This window comes from Prionailurus viverrinus, chromosome C2 (assembly GCF_022837055.1).
Source record: "Prionailurus viverrinus isolate Anna chromosome C2, UM_Priviv_1.0, whole genome shotgun sequence".
Classification (NCBI taxonomy): domain Eukaryota; kingdom Metazoa; phylum Chordata; class Mammalia; order Carnivora; family Felidae; genus Prionailurus; species Prionailurus viverrinus.
The window spans coordinates 99,903,572-99,921,434 of NC_062569.1; the positions used below are offsets into that span (position 1 = coordinate 99,903,572).

General features: G+C 38.3%; 1 protein-coding gene across 5 annotated transcripts in view; it reads left to right on the forward strand.

Moving 5' to 3' along the window:
- The window catches only part of CFAP44 (cilia and flagella associated protein 44), a 161,625-nt gene that overhangs the window by 103,559 nt on the left and 40,203 nt on the right, over positions 1-17,863 (forward strand). For all 5 annotated transcript variants that reach the window (XM_047875515.1, XM_047875511.1, XM_047875512.1 and 2 more), the window contains exon 25: positions 11,476-11,653. In XM_047875515.1, the coding sequence (XP_047731471.1) occupies positions 11,476-11,653 (178 nt within the window). The remainder of the gene's footprint in view (positions 1-11,475; positions 11,654-17,863) is intronic.

Genomic DNA, 17,863 nt, shown 5'->3' on the forward strand with positions numbered 1-17,863 from the left:
CCCATTTGTATGTGGTCAGTTTGACAAGGAACCAAGAATATATAATGGGGAAAGGACAGTCTTTCCAGTAAATGGTGTGGGGAAAACTGAACTGCCACATACAAAAGAATAACACTGGACCAATGTCTCTCACCATAACATGAAAATCAATGAAAAATGAATTAACAACTTGAATGTAAGACCTGAAACCATAAAACTCCTAGAAGAAAGTCTAGATGGTAAGACCCTCAACATTGGTCTTGTCAATGATTTTTTAGGTTTGACACCAAAAGCAAAGGCAACAAAAATGAAAATAAATAAGTGCAACTACATCAAACTAAAAAGCTTCTCTACAGTGAAGGCAAACATCAAAAAAATGAAAGGGCAACTTAGGGAATGTATTCACAATCATACATGTGATAAGGGGTTAATATCCAAAATATATAGAGAACTCTTACAACTTAATAGCAACAAAACAAACAAACAAAACAAAACAACAACAAAAACCCACCCAAAACCCAAACAGATTTAAATGTGGGCAGAGGACTTATGTGGACAGTTTTCAAAAGAGACCTACAAAAGGCCATCATATACATGGAAAGGTGCTGAACATCACTAATCATCAGGGAAATGCAAATCAAAATCACAACAAGATATGACCTCACACCTGTTGAATACCTATTATCAAAAAGATAAGAGATAAGCATTGGCGAAAATGTGGAGAAAAGGAAACCTTGTACACTGTTGATGAAAACATAAATTTGTGCAGCCACTATGGAAAACAGTATGGAATTTCCTAAAACAATTAAAAATAAGACTACCATATGGTCCAGCAATCTCACTTCTGGGTATATAGCCAAAGAAAATGAAAATTGGACTTTGAAGAGATATCTGCACTACCATGTTTATTGAAGCATTAACAACAATAGTTGAGAAACGGAAACAACCTAAGTCTCCATTAATGGTTGAGTGGATAAAGAAGTTATGATACATATATACGATGGAGTATTATTTAGCCTTAAAAAGAGAGAAATGCTTCCATTTGCAATGATACAAATGGACTTTGAGGGCATATACTAAGTGAAATAAGTCAGAGGAAAATAAAAACTGTATGATCTTCCTTATATGTTCAATCTAACAAATCTGAACTCATTGAAACAGGACAGATTGGTGATTGCTAGAGGTGGGGAGTTGGGGATGGAGAAATGGATGAAGGTAGTCAAATGGTACAAACTTCCAGTTATAAGATAAATAAGTTCTGGAGATGTAGTCTACAATATGATGACTATAGTTACCAATAGTGTATTGTATATTTGAAAGTTGCTAAGAAGGTAGGTCTTAAAAGTTCTCATTACAAGGGATGCCTGGGTGGCTCAGTTGGTTAAGCATCTGACTTCAGCTCAGGTCGTGATCTCACGGTTTGTGAGTTTGAGCCCCGAGTCGGACTCTGTGCTGTCAGCTCGGAGCCTGGAGATGTTTCAGATTCTGTCTCCCTCTCTCTCTACCCCTCCTCTACTCACACACACACTCTCTCTCTGTCTCAAAAATAAATAAAAACATTTAAAAAAAAGTTTTCTTCACTAGAAAAAAAATCGTAACTGTATGATCAATGTTAACTAAACTTACTGTGGCAAACATTTTGTAATAGATACATGTATGAAATCATGACATTGTACACCCTAAACTAATACAATGTTATGTGTTGATCATATCTTAATAAACAGGAAAATAGGCTTTTGATATTTTCCAAAATGCATTTGATTTGCTGGCATTTTTAAAGGGCTTTTGTGTCTTTTTAAATAAAGAATATTGGTCTCTAGTTTCATTGTTACGTAATATCTTTTCTGGTTTGTTATCAGGATAATACTGGTTTCATACAATGAGATGGAAGTTTTCCTTCTATTTTCTGGAAGACTTTGTGTAGGCTTAATATGATTGATTTCTTAAATATTTGATAGAACTTATCAGTGAAGGCATCTAGACATGGAATATTCTTTGAGAGAAGTTCATAAATGCAAATTCCAATTTTTCATTGTTATAGTGCTATTCAAATTTTGGATTTCCTCTTGGATCACTTTAGGTAATTTGTGTCTTTCAAGGAATTTGTGAATTTCATCTAGATTATCAAATTTTTTGGCATAAAATAATTCATACTGTTGCCTTATTATTTTAGTTTCTTTAGTATCTGTTGTCCCCTGTTTTATTCTTGATTTTGTGAATTTGTATTGTCTTTTTCTTGGTCATTCCAGCCAAAGATTTATCAATTTTATTAATCCTTTCAAGGAGCTAACTTTTGGTCATAGATTTTTAGAACTATTGCTTGTCAGCTTTCCATGTCATTTCCTTTATACTAATTAATTTGGGCTTAGTTAATTCTTCTTAAAGTTTAGGCTATAAGCTTTGATCTTATACTTTAATTCTTTTATAATTATGAGCATTTACAGTATAAATGGAAGTATAAAGTATAAATGAAACACTGAGCTACATTTCGCAAGTTCTTATGTATCTTTACCATTATTCATTCCAAATATTTTCTTTTTTTTATTTTTTATTTTTTTTCATGTTTTATTTTTTTTTATTTTTTATTTTTTTTATCTTTTCTTTAAATTTTTTTTTTATGAAATTTATTGACAAATTGGTTTCCATACAACACCCAGTGCTCATCCCAAAAGGTGCCCTCCTCAATACCCATCACCCACCCTCTCCTCCCTCCCACCCCCCATCAACCCTCAGTTTGTTCTCAGTTTTTAACAGTCTCTTATGCTTTGGCTCTCTCCCATTCTAACCTCTTTTTTTTTTTTTTTCCTTCCCCTCCCCCATGGGTTCCTGTTCAGTTTCTCAGGATCCACATAAGAGTGAAACCATATGGTATCTGTCTTTCTCTGTATGGCTTATTTCACTTAGCATCACACTCTCCAGTTCCATCCACGTTGCTACAAAAGGCCATATTTCATTTTTTCTCATTGCCACGTAATATTCCATTGTGTATATAAACCACAATTTCTTTTTTTTTTTTTTTTTTTTTTTTTTTTTTTTAAATTTTTTTTTTTCAACGTTTTTATTTATTTTTGGGACAGAGAGACAGAGCATGAACGGGGGAGGGGCAGAGAGAGAGGGAGACCACAATTTCTTTATCCATTCATCAGTTGATGGACATTTAGGCTCTTTCCATAATTTGGCTATTGTTGAGAGTGCTGCTATGAACATTGGGTTACAAGTGGCCCTATGCATCAGTGCTCCTGTATCCCTTGGATAAATTCCTAGCAGTGCTATTGCTGGGTCATAGGGTAGGTCTATTTTTAATTTTCTGAGGAACCTCCACACTGCTTTCCAGAGCGGCTGCACCAATTTGCATTCCCACCAACAGTGCAAGAGGGTTCCCGTTTCTCCACATCCTCTCCAGCATCTATAGTCTCCTGATTTGTTCATTTTGGCCACTCTGACTGGCGTGAGGTGATACCTGAGTGTGGTTTTTATTTGTATTTCCCTGATAAGGAGCGACGTTGAACATCTTTTCATGTGCCTGTTGGCCATCCGGATGTCTTCTTTAGAGAATTGTCTATTCATGTTTTCTGCCCATTTCTTCACTGGGTTATTTGTTTTTCGGGTGTGGAGTTTGGCGAGCTCTTTATAGATTTTGGATACTAGCCCTTTGTCCGATATGTCATTTGCGAATATCTTTTCCCATTCCGTTGGTTGCCTTTTAGTTTTGTTGGTTGTTTCCTTTGCTGTGCAGAAGCTTTTTATCTTCATAAGGTCCCAGTAATTCACTTTTGCTTTTAATTCCCTTGCTTTTGGGGATGTGTCGAGTAAGAGATTGCTACGGCTGAGGTCAGAGAGGTCTTTTCCTGCTTTCTCCTCTAAGGTTTTGATGGTTTCCTGTCTCACATTTAGGTCCTTTATCCATTTTGAGTTTATTTTTGTGAATGGTGTGAGAAAGTGGTCTAGTTTCAACCTTCTGCATGTTGCTGTCCAGTTCTCCCAGCACCATTTGTTAAAGAGGCTGTCTTTTTTCCATTGGATGTTCTTTCCTGCTTTGTCAAAGATGAGTTGGCCATACGTTTGTGGGTCTAGTTCTGGGGTTTCTATTCTATTCCATTGGTCTATGTGTCTGTTTTTGTGCCAATACCATGCTGTCTTGAGGATGACAGCTTTGTAGTAGAGGCTAAAGTCTGGGATTGTGATGCCTCCTGCTTTGGTCTTCTTCTTCTTCAAAATTCCTTTGGCTATTCGGGGCCTTTTGTGGTTCCATATGAATTTTAGGATTGCTTGTTCTAGTTTCGAGAAGAATGCTGGTGCAATTTCGATTGGGATTGCATTGAATGTGTAGATAGCTTTGGGTAGTATTGACATTTTGACAATATTTATTTTTCCAATCCATGAGCAGGGAATGTCTTTCCATTTCTTTAAATCTTCTTCAATTACCTTCATAAGCTTCCTATAGTTTTCAGCATACAGATCCTTTACATCTTTGGTTAGATTTATTCCTAGGTATTTTATGCTTCTTGGTGCAATTGTGAATGGGATCAGTTTCTTTATTTGTCTTTCTGTTGCTTCATTATTAGTGTATAAGAATGCAACTGATTTCTGTACATTGATTTTGTATCCTGCAACTTTGCTAAATTCATGTATCAGTTCTAGCAGACTTTTGGTGGAGTCTATCGGATTTTCCATGTATAATATCATGTCATCTGCAAAAAGCGAAAGCTTGACTTCATCTTTGCCAATTTTGATGCCTTTGATTTCCTTTTGTTGTCTGATTGCTGATGCTAGAACTTCCAGCACTATGTTAAACAGCAGCGGTGAGAGTGGGCATCCTTGTCGTGTTCCTGATCTCAGGGAAAAAGCTCTCAGTTTTTCCCCGTTGAGGATGATATTAGCTGTGGGCTTTTCATAAATGGCTTTTATGATCTTTAAGTATGTTCCTTCTATCCCGACTTTCTCAAGGGTTTTTATTAAGAAAGGGTGCTGGATTTTGTCAAAGGCCTTTTCTGCATCGATTGACAGGATCATATGGTTCTTCTCTTTTTTTTTGTTAATGTGATGTATCACGTTGATTGATTTGCGAATGTTGAACCAGCCCTGCATCCCAGGAATGAATCCCACTTGATCATGGTGAATAATTCTTTTTATATGCCATTGAATTCTATTTGCTAGTATCTTATTGAGAATTTTTGCATCCATATTCATCAGGGATATTGGCCTGTAGTTCTCTTTTTTTACTGGGTCTCTGTCTGGTTTAGGAATCAAAGTAATACTGGCTTCATAGAATGAGTCTGGAAGTTTTCCTTCCCTTTCTATTTCTTGGAATAGCTTGAGAAGGATAGGTATTATCTCTGCTTTAAACGTCTGGTAGAACTCCCCAGGGAAGCCATCTGGTCCTGGACTCTTATTTGTTGGGAGATTTTTGATAACCGATTCAATTTCTTCGCTGGTTATGGGTCTGTTCAAGCTTTCTATTTCCTCCTGATTGAGTTTTGGAAGAGTGTGGGTGTTCAGGAATTTGTCCATTTCTTCCAGGTTGTCCAATTTGTTGGCATATAATTTTTCATAGTATTCCCTGATAATTGTTTGTATCTCTGAGGGATTGGTTGTAATCATTCCATTTTCATTCATGATTTTATCTATTTGGGTCATCTCCCTTTTCTTTTTGAGAAGCCTGGCTAGAGGTTTGTCAATTTTGTTTATTTTTTCAAAAAACCAACTCTTGGTTTCGTTGATCTGCTCTACAGTTTTTTTAGTTTCTATATTGTTTATTTCTGCTCTGATCTTTATTATTTCTCTTCTTCTGCTGGGCTTAGGCTGCCTTTGCTGTTCTGCTTCTAGTTCCTTTAGGTGTGCTGTTAGATTTTGTATTTGGGATTTTTCTTGTTTCTTGAGATAGGCCTGGATTGCAATGTATTTTCCTCTCAGGACTGCCTTTGCTGCGTCCCAAAGCGTTTGGATTGTTGTATTTTCATTTTCGTTTGTTTCCATATATTTTTTAATTTCTTCTCTAATTGTCTGGTTGACCCACTCATTCGTTAGTAGGGTGTTCTTTAACCTCCATGCTTTTGGAGGTTTTCCAGACTTTTTCCTGTGGTTGATTTCAAGCTTCATAGCATTGTGGTCTGAAAGTATGCATGGTATAATTTCAATTATTGTAAACTTATGAAGGGCTGTTTTGTGACCCAGTATATGATCTATCTTGGAGAATGTTCCATGTGCACTCGAGAAGAAAGTATATTCTGTTGCTTTGGGATGCAGAGTTCTAAATATATCTGTCAAGTCCATCTGATCCAATGTCTCATTCAGGGCCCTTGTTTCTTTATTGACCGTGTGTCTAGATGATCTATCCATTTCTGTAAGTGGTGTATTAAAGTCCCCTGCAATTACCACATTCTTATCAATAAGGTTGCTTATGTTTATGAGTAATTGTTTTATATATTTGGGGGCTCCGGTATTCGGTGCATAGACATTTATAATTGTTAGCTCTTCCTGATGGATAGACCCTGTAACTATTATATAATGTCCTTCTTCATCTCTTGTTACAGCCTTTAATTTAAAGTCTAGTTTGTCTGATATAAGTATGGCTACTCCAGCTTTCTTTTGGCTTCCAGTCGCATGATAAATAGTTCTCCATCCCCTCACTCTCAATCTAAAGGTGTCCTCAGGTCTAAAATGAGTCTCTTGTAGACAGCAAACAGATGGGTCTTGTTTTTTTATCCATTCTGATACCCTATGTCTTTTGGTTGGCGCATTTAATCCATTTACATTCAGTGTTATTATAGAAAGATACGGGTTTAGAGTCATTGTGATGTCTGTATGTTTTATGCTTATAGTGATGTCTCTGGGACTTTGTCTCACAGGGTCCCCCTTAGGATCTCTTGTAGGGCTGGTTTAGTGGTGACAAATTCCTTCAGTTTTTGTTTGTTTGGGAAGACCTTTATCTCTCCTTCTATTCTAAATGACAGACTTGCTGGATAAAGGATTCTTGGCTGCATATTTTTTCTGTCTAGCACCCTGAAAATCTCGTGCCAATTCTTTCTGGCCTGCCAAGTTTCAAAAGAGAGATCAGTCACGAGCCTTATAGGTCTCCCTTTATATGTGAGGGCACGTTTACCCCTTGCTGCTTTCAGAATTTTCTCTTTATCCTTGTATTTTGCCAGTTTCACTATGATATGTCGTGCAGAAGATCGATTCAAGTTACGTCTGAAGGGAGTTCTCTGTGCCTCTTGGATTTCAATGCCTTTTTCCTTCCCCAGTTCAGGGAAGTTCTCAGCTATGATTTCTTCAAGTACCCCTTCAGCACCTTTCCCTCTCTCTTCCTCCTCTGGGATACCAATTATGCGTATATTATTTCTTTTTAGTGTATCACTTAGTTCTCTAATTTTCCCCTCATACTCCTGGATTTTTTTTATCTCTCTTTTTCTCAGCTTCCTCTTTTTCCATAACTTTATCTTCTAGTTCACCTGTTCTCTCCTCTGCCTCTTCAAGCCGAGCTGTGGTGGTTTCCATTTTGTTATGCATTTCGTTTAAAGCGTTTTTCAGCTCCTCGTGACTGTTCCTTAGTCCCTTGATCTCTGTAGCAAGAGATTCTCTGCTGTCCTGTATACTGTTTTCAAGCCCAGCGATTAATTTTATGACTATTATTCTAAATTCACTTTCTGTTATGTTATTTAAGTCCTTTTGATCAGCTCATTAGCTGTTGTTATTTCCTGGAGATTCTTCTGAGGGGAATTCTTCCGCTTGGTCATTTTGGATAGTCCCTGGTGTGGTGAGGACCTGCAGGACACTTCCCCTGTGCTGTGGTGTATAACTGGATTTGGTGGGCGGGGCCGCAGTCAGACCTGATGTCTGCCCCCAGCCCACCGCTGGGGCCACAGTCAGACTGGTGTGTGCCTTCTCTTCCCCTCTCCTAGGGGCAGGATTCACTGTGGGTGGTGTGGACCATCTGGGCTACTTGCACACTGCCAGTTTGTGGTGCTGGGGATCTTGCATATTAGCTGGGGTGGATCGGCAAGGTGCACAGGGGCGGGAGGGGCAGGCTCAGCTCACTCTTCCTTCAGAGATCCGCTTAGGGAGGAGCCCTGAGGCACTGGGAGGGAGTCAGACCCGCCGGAGGGATGGATCCTCAGAAGCTCAGCGTTGGGGGTTTGCACGGTGCAGGCAAGTTCCCTGACATGAACTGGTTCCCTTTGGGATTTTGGCTGGGGGATGGGCAAGGGAGATGGCGCTGTTGAGTGCCTTTGTTCCCCGCCAAGCTGAGCTCTGTCGTCTGGGGCTCAACAACTCTCCCTCCCATTGTTCTCCAGCCTTCCCACTCTCCGAACAGAGCTGTTAACTTATAACCTTCCAGATGTTAAGTCCCACTTGCTGTCCGAACACACTCCGTCTGGCCCCTCTGCTTTTGCAAGCCAGACTCGGGGGCTCTGCTTGGCGGGCAGGCCGCCCCTCACCCCGGCTCCCTCCCGCCAATCTGTGCAGCACGCACCACCTCTCCGCCCTTCCTACCCTCTTCCGTGGGCCTCTTGTCTGCGCTTGGCTCTGGAGTCTCCGTTCTGCTAGTCTTCTGGTGGTTTTCTGAGTTATTTAGGCAGGTGTAGGTGGAATCTAAGTGATCAGCAGGATGCGCCGTGAGCCCAGCATCCTCCTATGCCGCCATCTTCCCAGGATCTCTATTCCTCCCAAAATATTTTGTAATATCTCTTGTGATTTCTTGTTGGCTGTGGTTTGTTTTTAAGTATGCTGTTTAATTTCCAAATATTCAGAGGTTTAAAGAAATATTTTTTATTTCCAATATAATTTTTTTGTGGTCACAGAAAATAGTTTGCGTGATTTAAATTCTTATAAATTTATTGGGAATTGTATGGGCCTGCATAAAGTCTGTCTTCATGAAAATTCCATGTGTGCTTGAGAAAGAATGTATATTTTTGTGTTCCTTGGTGTAGTTGTACATAAATGGCAATGAGGACAGAGTGATTGATGACACTGTCTAGATTTTTGAAGGCATGACTTTTTAAAGGATCTCTACTGAATGTTCCCTACCTTACAAGGTCTTTCCAGCTGATGAATTCATGAGTGATTTCCAGCACAGTGTAAATTATGAGAATTATGTGTCTCATAATTTCCCAGTAATTGTACTTTCCCTAGATGTTCTTTACTTATCTTTATGATGTTTTACATTACACATGTATAAGTTAATACTTGGCCAAAAACTCAAGAAGAACTCTATGTGAATTTCTGAAGGCATTATTTTGTTTGTAGCTCTAATATTTTTTCCACAAAATTCTAACCACTCTGGCCTCTCTGAACTCTGAACTTTGTATCCTTAATCACTGAGATTACTGGACTAATATTTGGGATCTCAACACTATTCCATAGTTTGCTAATTTCCTCCATGCAGAAATAGAGACAGTTAAGGATTGGCTATTTTGTTTCACTTTTTGCATGTAGTCCTGTGCTGCCTATCCTTCAATGTCATAGTTGTTCCATAATTTTTGTTCAGTGTTCTAGTTATTTATAGCATGAGAATAATAATAATTTATAGCGTGAGAATAATAAATAGGCCATGTTTCCCTCACACACAGTCAAGGCAGAAGTATCTGGTTGTTCTTTTCTTTTTTCCTTCCCTTCCCTTCCCTTCCCTTCCCTTCCCTTCCCTTCCCTTCCCTTCTTCCCTCATTTCCTTGCTTTTTCTTTCCTTCTACCTCTCTTTCTTTCCTTTTAAAAATTTTAATCCTTCCTTTTAGTGCTATTTTACACAAAGGAACAATTGTCAATTAATACTTTAGATAACATGTGTTTTCTCTGTTATTGTATATGTTTGTTTTCCTAAGGGCTGACTGCAAGCTCTGTGTACATGTTCATGTTGACTGGAAGACTTCACTTTAAAGAATTATGTAGGTTGGGGTCTTCCAATAAAGATTCCTACAATGGTGTGCCAACCCCTATCCCAGGTGCACTAGCAGTTTCCAAGCAGGGAGGTCAGTTTCTATAGAGATTTGTTCTTCAGTTTAAAAACAAATGCATGTTTTAAAAAATTTATCTTGGGAAGCAGGGAAGAAAAGAGAGAGAGTGAGAGAGAGAATCCCAAGCAGTTATCACACTGTCAGCTTGGAGCCCTCGCAGGGCTTGATCTCACAAACCGTGAGATCATGACCTGAGCCAAAACCAAGTTTTGGTCACTTAACCATCTGAGCCACCCAGGCACCCCTCATTCTTCCAGTTTTAATTGAGGTGTAAAAGTTGCTACTCCTTTTTATGTGTGGAAATGAGAAAAGTGAGAAGAAGATTAAATTGGTTCAGGAATTCCTTTTCAATCCTTTAATTAGTTTTGCTAAATAATGTCTAATATTCTCTTACCTGCACCATACCTGCCCGCTCTGTGCTTGGGGCCTCCTAGGAGGCTATGATCTACTAATAAGGTCATATCAAATCCTTTTTATAACCTTACCTTAGGGATATTCTGGGCCACAGTTTTCTCTGGTCTTTAAAATTACTTTAAAATTACTATCACTGGTTTATTCATGGCTTTCTATCTTATTCTCAGCCTTACTGATTTATTCCCTTTAATACCTCTACCCATCATTTTCATGGAACACGGGGGTTTGGGGGGAGAGAGGCAAGTATATATGCTCATTATATCATTTTTAATTAGATTCTCTTTTTGAAAATGTAATGACAATCACTTAGGTTGTTTTTTAAAAGGTACATTAACTTTTAGTGATTAAAATATACCCACTCCATCTCTATGATTTAATGTCTATTGAGGGAATAAATAACCATCTTGATATAGATCACTTAGAAGTGAACCAAAGTCTAAGAATAATTCAGATTATTTCAGCACCAATTGGTGATTGGTTTTTATTTATTTCATTGTTACTTTGTTTGGGGTGCCTTAAGAATACAGATCATCCCCAAGTTTTGATTGTTTGACTCATGATTTTTTGGCTTTACAATGGTGTGAAAGTGATACGCATTCAGTAGAAACTATACTTTGAATTTTGATATTTTCCCAGGCTAGTGATGTATGCAGTATGACACTGGTCAGAAGCAGTGAGCCACGGCTCTAAGTCAACCACACGGTCATGAGGATAAGCAATCAGTACATTTACAACCATTCTGTTTTTCGCTTTCAGTACAGTAGTCAATAAATTACATGAGATATTCAACACTTTATTGTCAAATGCTTTGTATTTGATAATTTTTCCCAACTGTAGGCTAATGTTTAAGGTGGGCTAGGCTAGACTATGTTAGGTAGGTTAGGTATATTGAATACATTTTCAATTTATGGTATTTTCAACTATGAGTTTATTGCTACATAACCCCATTGTAAGCTGTGGAAGGTCTGTAGTCATTAACTTAAAAAAAAATGCTTGGGCGCTATGGACAAAAGTAGTACCACACACTCAGAATTATACTTTTGCTTGATGCCTGAATTTGATTATATACATATAGTGGACAAACTGAATTTTATTGTTAAGTTTGTGGCTGGGTTGCCTTTTTTTCTGATAGGTACAAGAGTAAACCTCAGGATGACTATGAAGATCCCAAAGATGTTCAAGCCATCAAAGAGGCCCAGTTGTGTATGGGAGACTTCAATCTGAAGACAGCCCCAGACTACAAGATACCTGAGCACATGAGAGTAAATGCTGCCAAGAAGGAAGAGGAGCTGGGACATCTAGACTCCATGGTACTTATTACTCATTGCTTACATGACAATGAGAGGCACCCTTGAGTTTTTAGTGGTATTCTGTGCTGAAACCACTTGTTTCACTAGATGGTCTATAGGAATATATAGTCATAGAAACTTAGAACTGAAAGAAGATCTTCATGATTATTTAGAATAATGCCCCCTTTTTACAAATGAGGAAACTGAGGCCCAGAGAGGACAAGGGACTTATCTGTGATTATTTAGTTAAAATGGCAGAACCAGCCTTCAAGTTAATTACTTGACTCAATATGTTTCATGGGTTAAAGCTCTATATTTTAGAGACTTTGAATTTCTGAAATTCAAACATGTCCTTGGCTGCTGTAGACTTCCAAAGACTTAGGGGAAAAGGCCATTGTTTGATTTTTTTTTCCCAGGACTTATAAATTTTTTAAGTGTCTCAATAATAACCTATTAACATATTCCTTTTTAAATTTTTTATCTACATTCTGCCAAACTTCTTCCAATTATCCTGATTTCTCATCCCCCCTATTTTACTAAAGTCTCCTCTCTCTGTCATAGTAATTCCTTAATTTGGACTGAAAAGTGACTTTTCACATTTAGAGACTCAGAAAGTATCTGAGCTACCATTTTGAGGAGAATGTGGTCCATGGCCACCTACTATGGACATGCAGTTTGGACACTACAAGGCATCCCATTGGAGAAAGTGCCAATCATACCACGGATCTAACATATTAGAATATTTTACAATTTTCTGACAAGTGGCAGTAAAGTGTCTTCAGGAAAAAAAAAGTCTTTCAGTTTCACCAAAAATTCTATATGTGCCAGAAGTAGGAGGATCCTGGTATGGCAAATAATATCCATAAATAAATGTTCATAGCTCATAACTATACCTTTCTGTTTAAACAGACATTTTGAACATTTTCTTAGTGACCATTTAGATTGTTTCTCTTTTTTTTTACATGAAATTTATTATCAAATTGGTTTCCATATAACACCCAGTACTCATCCCAACAGGTGCCCTCCTCAACACCCATCACCCACTTTCCCCTCCCTCCCACCCCCTATCAACCCTCAGTTTATTCTCAGTTTTTAAGAGTCTCTCATGGTTTGCTTCCTTCCCTCTCTGTAACTTTTTTTTCCCCTTCCCCTCCCCCATGGTCTTCTGGTAAGTTTCTCAGGATCCACATAGGAGTGAAGACATATGGTATCTGTCTTTCTCTATGACTTATTTCACTTAGCATAACACTCTGCAGATCCATCCACGTTGCTACAAAAGGCCATATTTCATTCTTTCTCATTGCCACATAGTATTCCATCGTATATATAAATCACAACTTCTTTATCCATTCATCAGTTGATGGACATTTAAGCTCTGCCCATAATTTGGCTATTGTTGAAAGTGCTGCTATAAACATTGGGGTACAAGCCCCTATGCATCAGTACTCCTGTATCCCTTGGGTAAATTCCTAGCAGTGCTATTGCTGGGTCATAGGGTAGGTCTATTTTTAATTTTCTGAGGAACCTCCACACTGTTTTCCAGAGTGGCTGCACCAATTTGCATTCCCACCAACAGTGCAAGAGGGTTCCCGTTTCTCCACATCCTCTCCAGCATCTATAGTCTCCTGATTTGTTCCTTTTGGCCACTCTGACTGGCGTGAGGTGATATCTGAGTGTGGTTTTGATTTGTATTTCCCTGATGAGGAGTGATGTTGAACATCTTTTCATGTGCCTGTTGGCCATCTGGATGTCTCCTTAGAGATGTGCCTATTCATGTCTTCTGCCCATATCTTCACTGGGTTATTTGTTTTTCGGGTGTGGAGTTTGGTGAGCTCTTTATAGATTTTGGATACTAGCCCTTTGTCCGATATGTCATTTGCAAATATCTTTTCCCATTCCGTCGGTTGCTTTAGCTTTGTTGACTGTTTCCTTTGCAGTGCAGAAGCTTTTTATCTTCATGAGGTCCCAATAGTTCATTTTTGCTTTTAATTCCCTTGCCTTTGGGGATGTGTCAAGTAAGAAATTGCTGAAGCTGAGGTCAGAGAGGTTTTTCCTACTTTTTCTTTTAGGGTTTTGATGGTTTCCTATCTCACATTCAGGTCCTTCATCCATTTTGAGTTTATTTTTGTGAATGGTGTAAGAAAGTGATCTAGTTTCATTCTTCTGCATGTTGCTGTCCATTTTTCCCAGCACCCTTTGTTAAAGAGACTGTCTTTTTTCCATTGAATATTCTTCCTGCTTTGTCAAAGATTAGTTGGCCATACTTTTGTGGGTTCAATTCTGGAGTCTATTCTATTCCTTTGGTCTATGTGTCTGTTTTTGTGCCAATACCATGCTGTGTTGATGATTACAGCTTTGTAGTAGAGGCTAAAGTCTGGGATTGTGATGCTTCCCACATTGGTCTTCTTCTTCAATATTACTTTGGCTATTCGGGGTATTTTGTGGTTCCACACAAATTTTAGGATAGCTTGTTCTAGCTTTGAGAAGAATGCTGGTACAATTTTGATTGGGATTGCATTGAATGTGTAGATAGCTTTGGGTAGTATTGACATTTTCACAATATTTATTCTTCCAATCCATGAGCACGGAATGTTTTTCCATTTCTTTGTATCTTCTTCAATTTCCTTCATAAGCTTTCAATAGTTTTCAGTATACAGGTCTTTTACATCTTTGGTTAGGTTTATTCCTAGATATTTTATGCTTCTTGGTGCAATTGTGAATGGGATCAGTTTCTTTATTTGTTTTTCTGTTGCTTCATTATTAGTGTATAAGAATGCAACTGATTTCTGTGCATTAATTTTGTATCCTGCAACTTTCCTGAATTCATATAACAGTTCTAGCAGACTTTTGGTGGAGTCTATCAGGTTTTCCATGTATAATATCACGTCATCTGCAAAAAGTGAAAGCTTGACTTCATCTTTGCCAATTTTGATACCTTTGATTTCCTTTTGTTGTCTGATTGCTGATGGTAGAACTTTCAACACTATGTGAAACAACAGCGGTGAGAGTGGGCATCCCTGTCGTGTTCCTGATCTCAGGGAAAAAGCTCTCAGTTTTTCCCCATTGAGGATGATGTTAGCTGTGGGCTTTTCATAAATGGCTTTTATGATGTGTAATTATGTTCCTTCTATCATGACTTTCTCTAGGGTTTTTATTAAGAAAGGATGCTGAATTTTGTCAAATGCGTTTTCTTCATCGATTGACAGGATCAAATGGTTTTTATCTTTTCTTTTATTAATGTGATGTATCACATTGATTGATTTGTGAATGTTGAACCAGCCCTGCATCCCAGGAATGAATCCCACTTGATCATGGTGAATAATTCTTTTTATATGCTGTTGAATTTTATTTGATATTATCTTGTTGAGAATTTTTGCATCCATCTTCATCAGGGATATTGACCTGTAGTTCTCTTTTTTTGCTGGGTCTCTGTCTCGTTTGGAAATCAAAGTAATGCTGGGTTCATAGAATGAGTCTGAAAGTTGTCCTTCCTTTTCTATTTTTTTTTTGAACAGCTTGAGAAGGATAGGTATTATCTCTGCTTTAAACGTCTGGTAGAATTCCTCAGGGAAGCCATCTGGTCCTGGACTCTTATTTGTTGGGAGATTTTTGATGACTGATTCAATTTCTTCGCTGGTTATGGGTGTGTTCATATTTTCTACTTCTTCCTGTTTGAGTTTTGGAAGTGTGTGGGTGCTTAGGAATTTGTCCATTTCTTCCAGGTTGTCCAGTTTGTTGGCATATAATTTTTCATAGTATTCCCTGATAATTGCTTGTATCTCTGAGGGATTGGTTGTAATCATTCCATTTTCATTCATAATTTTATCTGTTTGGGTCCTCTCCCTTTTCTTTTTGAGAAGCCTGGCTAGAGGTTTATCAATTTTGTTTATTTTTTCAAAAACCAACTCTTGGTTTCATTGGTCTGCTCTATAGTTGTTTTAGATTCTATATTGTTTATTTCTGCTCTGATCTTGATTATTGCTCTTCTCCTGCTGGGTTTAGGCTGTCTTTGCTGTTCTGTTTCTATTTCCTTTAGGTGTGCTGTTAGATTTTGTATTTGGGATTTTTCTTGTTTCTTGACATAGGCCTGGATTGCAATGTCTTTTCCTCTCAGGACTGCCTTTGCTGCATCCCAAAGCATTTGGATTGTTGTATTTTCATTTTCATTTGTTTCCATATATTTTTTAATTTCTTCTCTAATTGTCTGGTTGACCCATTCATTCTTTAGTAGGGTGTTCTTTAACCTCCATGCCTTTGAAGGTTTTCCAGACTTTTTCCTATGGTTGATTTCAAGTTTCATAGCGTTGTGGTCTGAAACTGTGCATGTTATGATCTCAATTCTTGTATACTTATGAGGGGCTGTTTTGTGACCCAGTATGTGATCTATCTTGGAGAAGTTTCCATGTGTGCACTCGAGAAGAAAGTATAGTCTCTTGCTTTGGGATGTGGAGTTCTAAATATATCTGTCAAATCCATCTGATACAGTGTATCATTCAGGGCCCTTGTCTCATTATTGATTCTGTGTCTAGATGATCTATCCATTGTTGTAAGTGGATTATTAAAGTCCCCTGCAATTACCACATTCTTATCAATAAGGTTGCTTATGTTTGTGATTGCTTTATATATTTAGGGGTTCCGTATTCAGCACATAGACATTTATAATTGTTAGCTCTTCCTGATGGATAGACCCTGTGATTATTATATAACGCCCTTCTTCATCTCTTATTACAGCCTTTAATTTAAAGTCTAGTTTGTCTGATATAAGTATGGCTACTCCAGCTTTCTTTTGACTTCCAGTAGCATGATGGATAGTTCTCCATCCCTTCACTTTCAATGTGAAGGTGTCCTCAAGTCTAATATGAGTCTCTTGTAGACCACAAATAGAATGGTCTTGTTTTTTTTATCCATTCTGATACCATATGTCTTTTGGTTGGCGCATTTAGTCCATTTACATTCAGTGTTATTACAGAAAGATATGGGTTTAGAGTCATTGTGATGTCTGAAGGTTTCATGCTTGTAGTGATGTCTCTGGTACTTTGTGGTCCTTGCAACATTTCACTCACAGAGTTCCCCTTAGGATCTCTTGTAGGGTTGGTTTAGTGGTGCTGAATTCCTTCTGTTTTTGTTTGTTTGGGAAAACCTTTATCTCTCCTTCTATTCTGAATGACAGACTTGCTGGATAAAGGATTCTCGGCTTCATATTTTTTTCTGTTCATCACATTGAAGATTTCCTGCCATTGTTTTCTGGCCTGCCAAGTTTCAATAGATAGGTCTGCTACTAACCGTATGTGTGTACCTTTGTATGTTAGGGCCTGTTTATCCCTAAGCTGCCTTCAGAGTTCTCTCTTTATCCTTGTATTTTGCCAGTTTCACTATGATATGTAGTGCAGAAGATCGATTCAAGTTACGTCTGAAGAAAGTTCTCTGTGCCTCTCGGATTTCAATGCCTGTTTTCTTCCCCAGATCAGGAAAGTTCTCAGCTGTGATTTGTTCAAGTACACCTTCGGCCCCTTTCTCTCTCTCTTCTTCTGGAATTCCTATGATACGGATATTGTTCTGTTTGATTGGATCACTTTCTCTAAGTCTCCCTTCATACTCCTGGATTTTTTTTATATCTCTTTTTCTCAGCTTCCTCTTTTTCCATAATTTTATCTTCTAATTCACCTATTCTCTCCTCTCCCTCTTCATTCTGTGCTATGGCCGCCTCCATTTTATTTTGCACCTCATTTATAGCATTGTTTAGCATTTATAGCATTATAGCATTTAGTATTGCACCTCATGACTATTTTTTATTCCCTAAGTTTCTGTAGCAATAGATTCTCTGCTGTCCTCTATGCTTTTTTTAAGTGCAGTGATTAATTTTATGACTATTATTCTAAATTCTTCTTGCGTTATATTACTTAAATCAGTTTTGATTAATTCGTTAGCTGTCGCTACTTCTGGGAGTTTCTTTTGAGGAGAATTCTTCCATTTCATCATTTTGGCTAGTCCCTGTGGTAGTTCTAAACTGAAGGACACCTCCCCTGTGCTGTCTGGAGAAACTTGTGTTGGTGGGTGGGGCCACAGTCAGACTGGTGTGTACCTTCTCTTCCCCTCTCCCAGGGGCAGGACTCACTGTGGAGTGGTGTGGCCCCTGTCTGGGCTGCTTGCACACTGCCAGGCTTGTGGTGCTGCTTCGATGGGATCTGGACAGGGTGTATTAGATGGGGTGGATCCACAAGGTGCACAGGG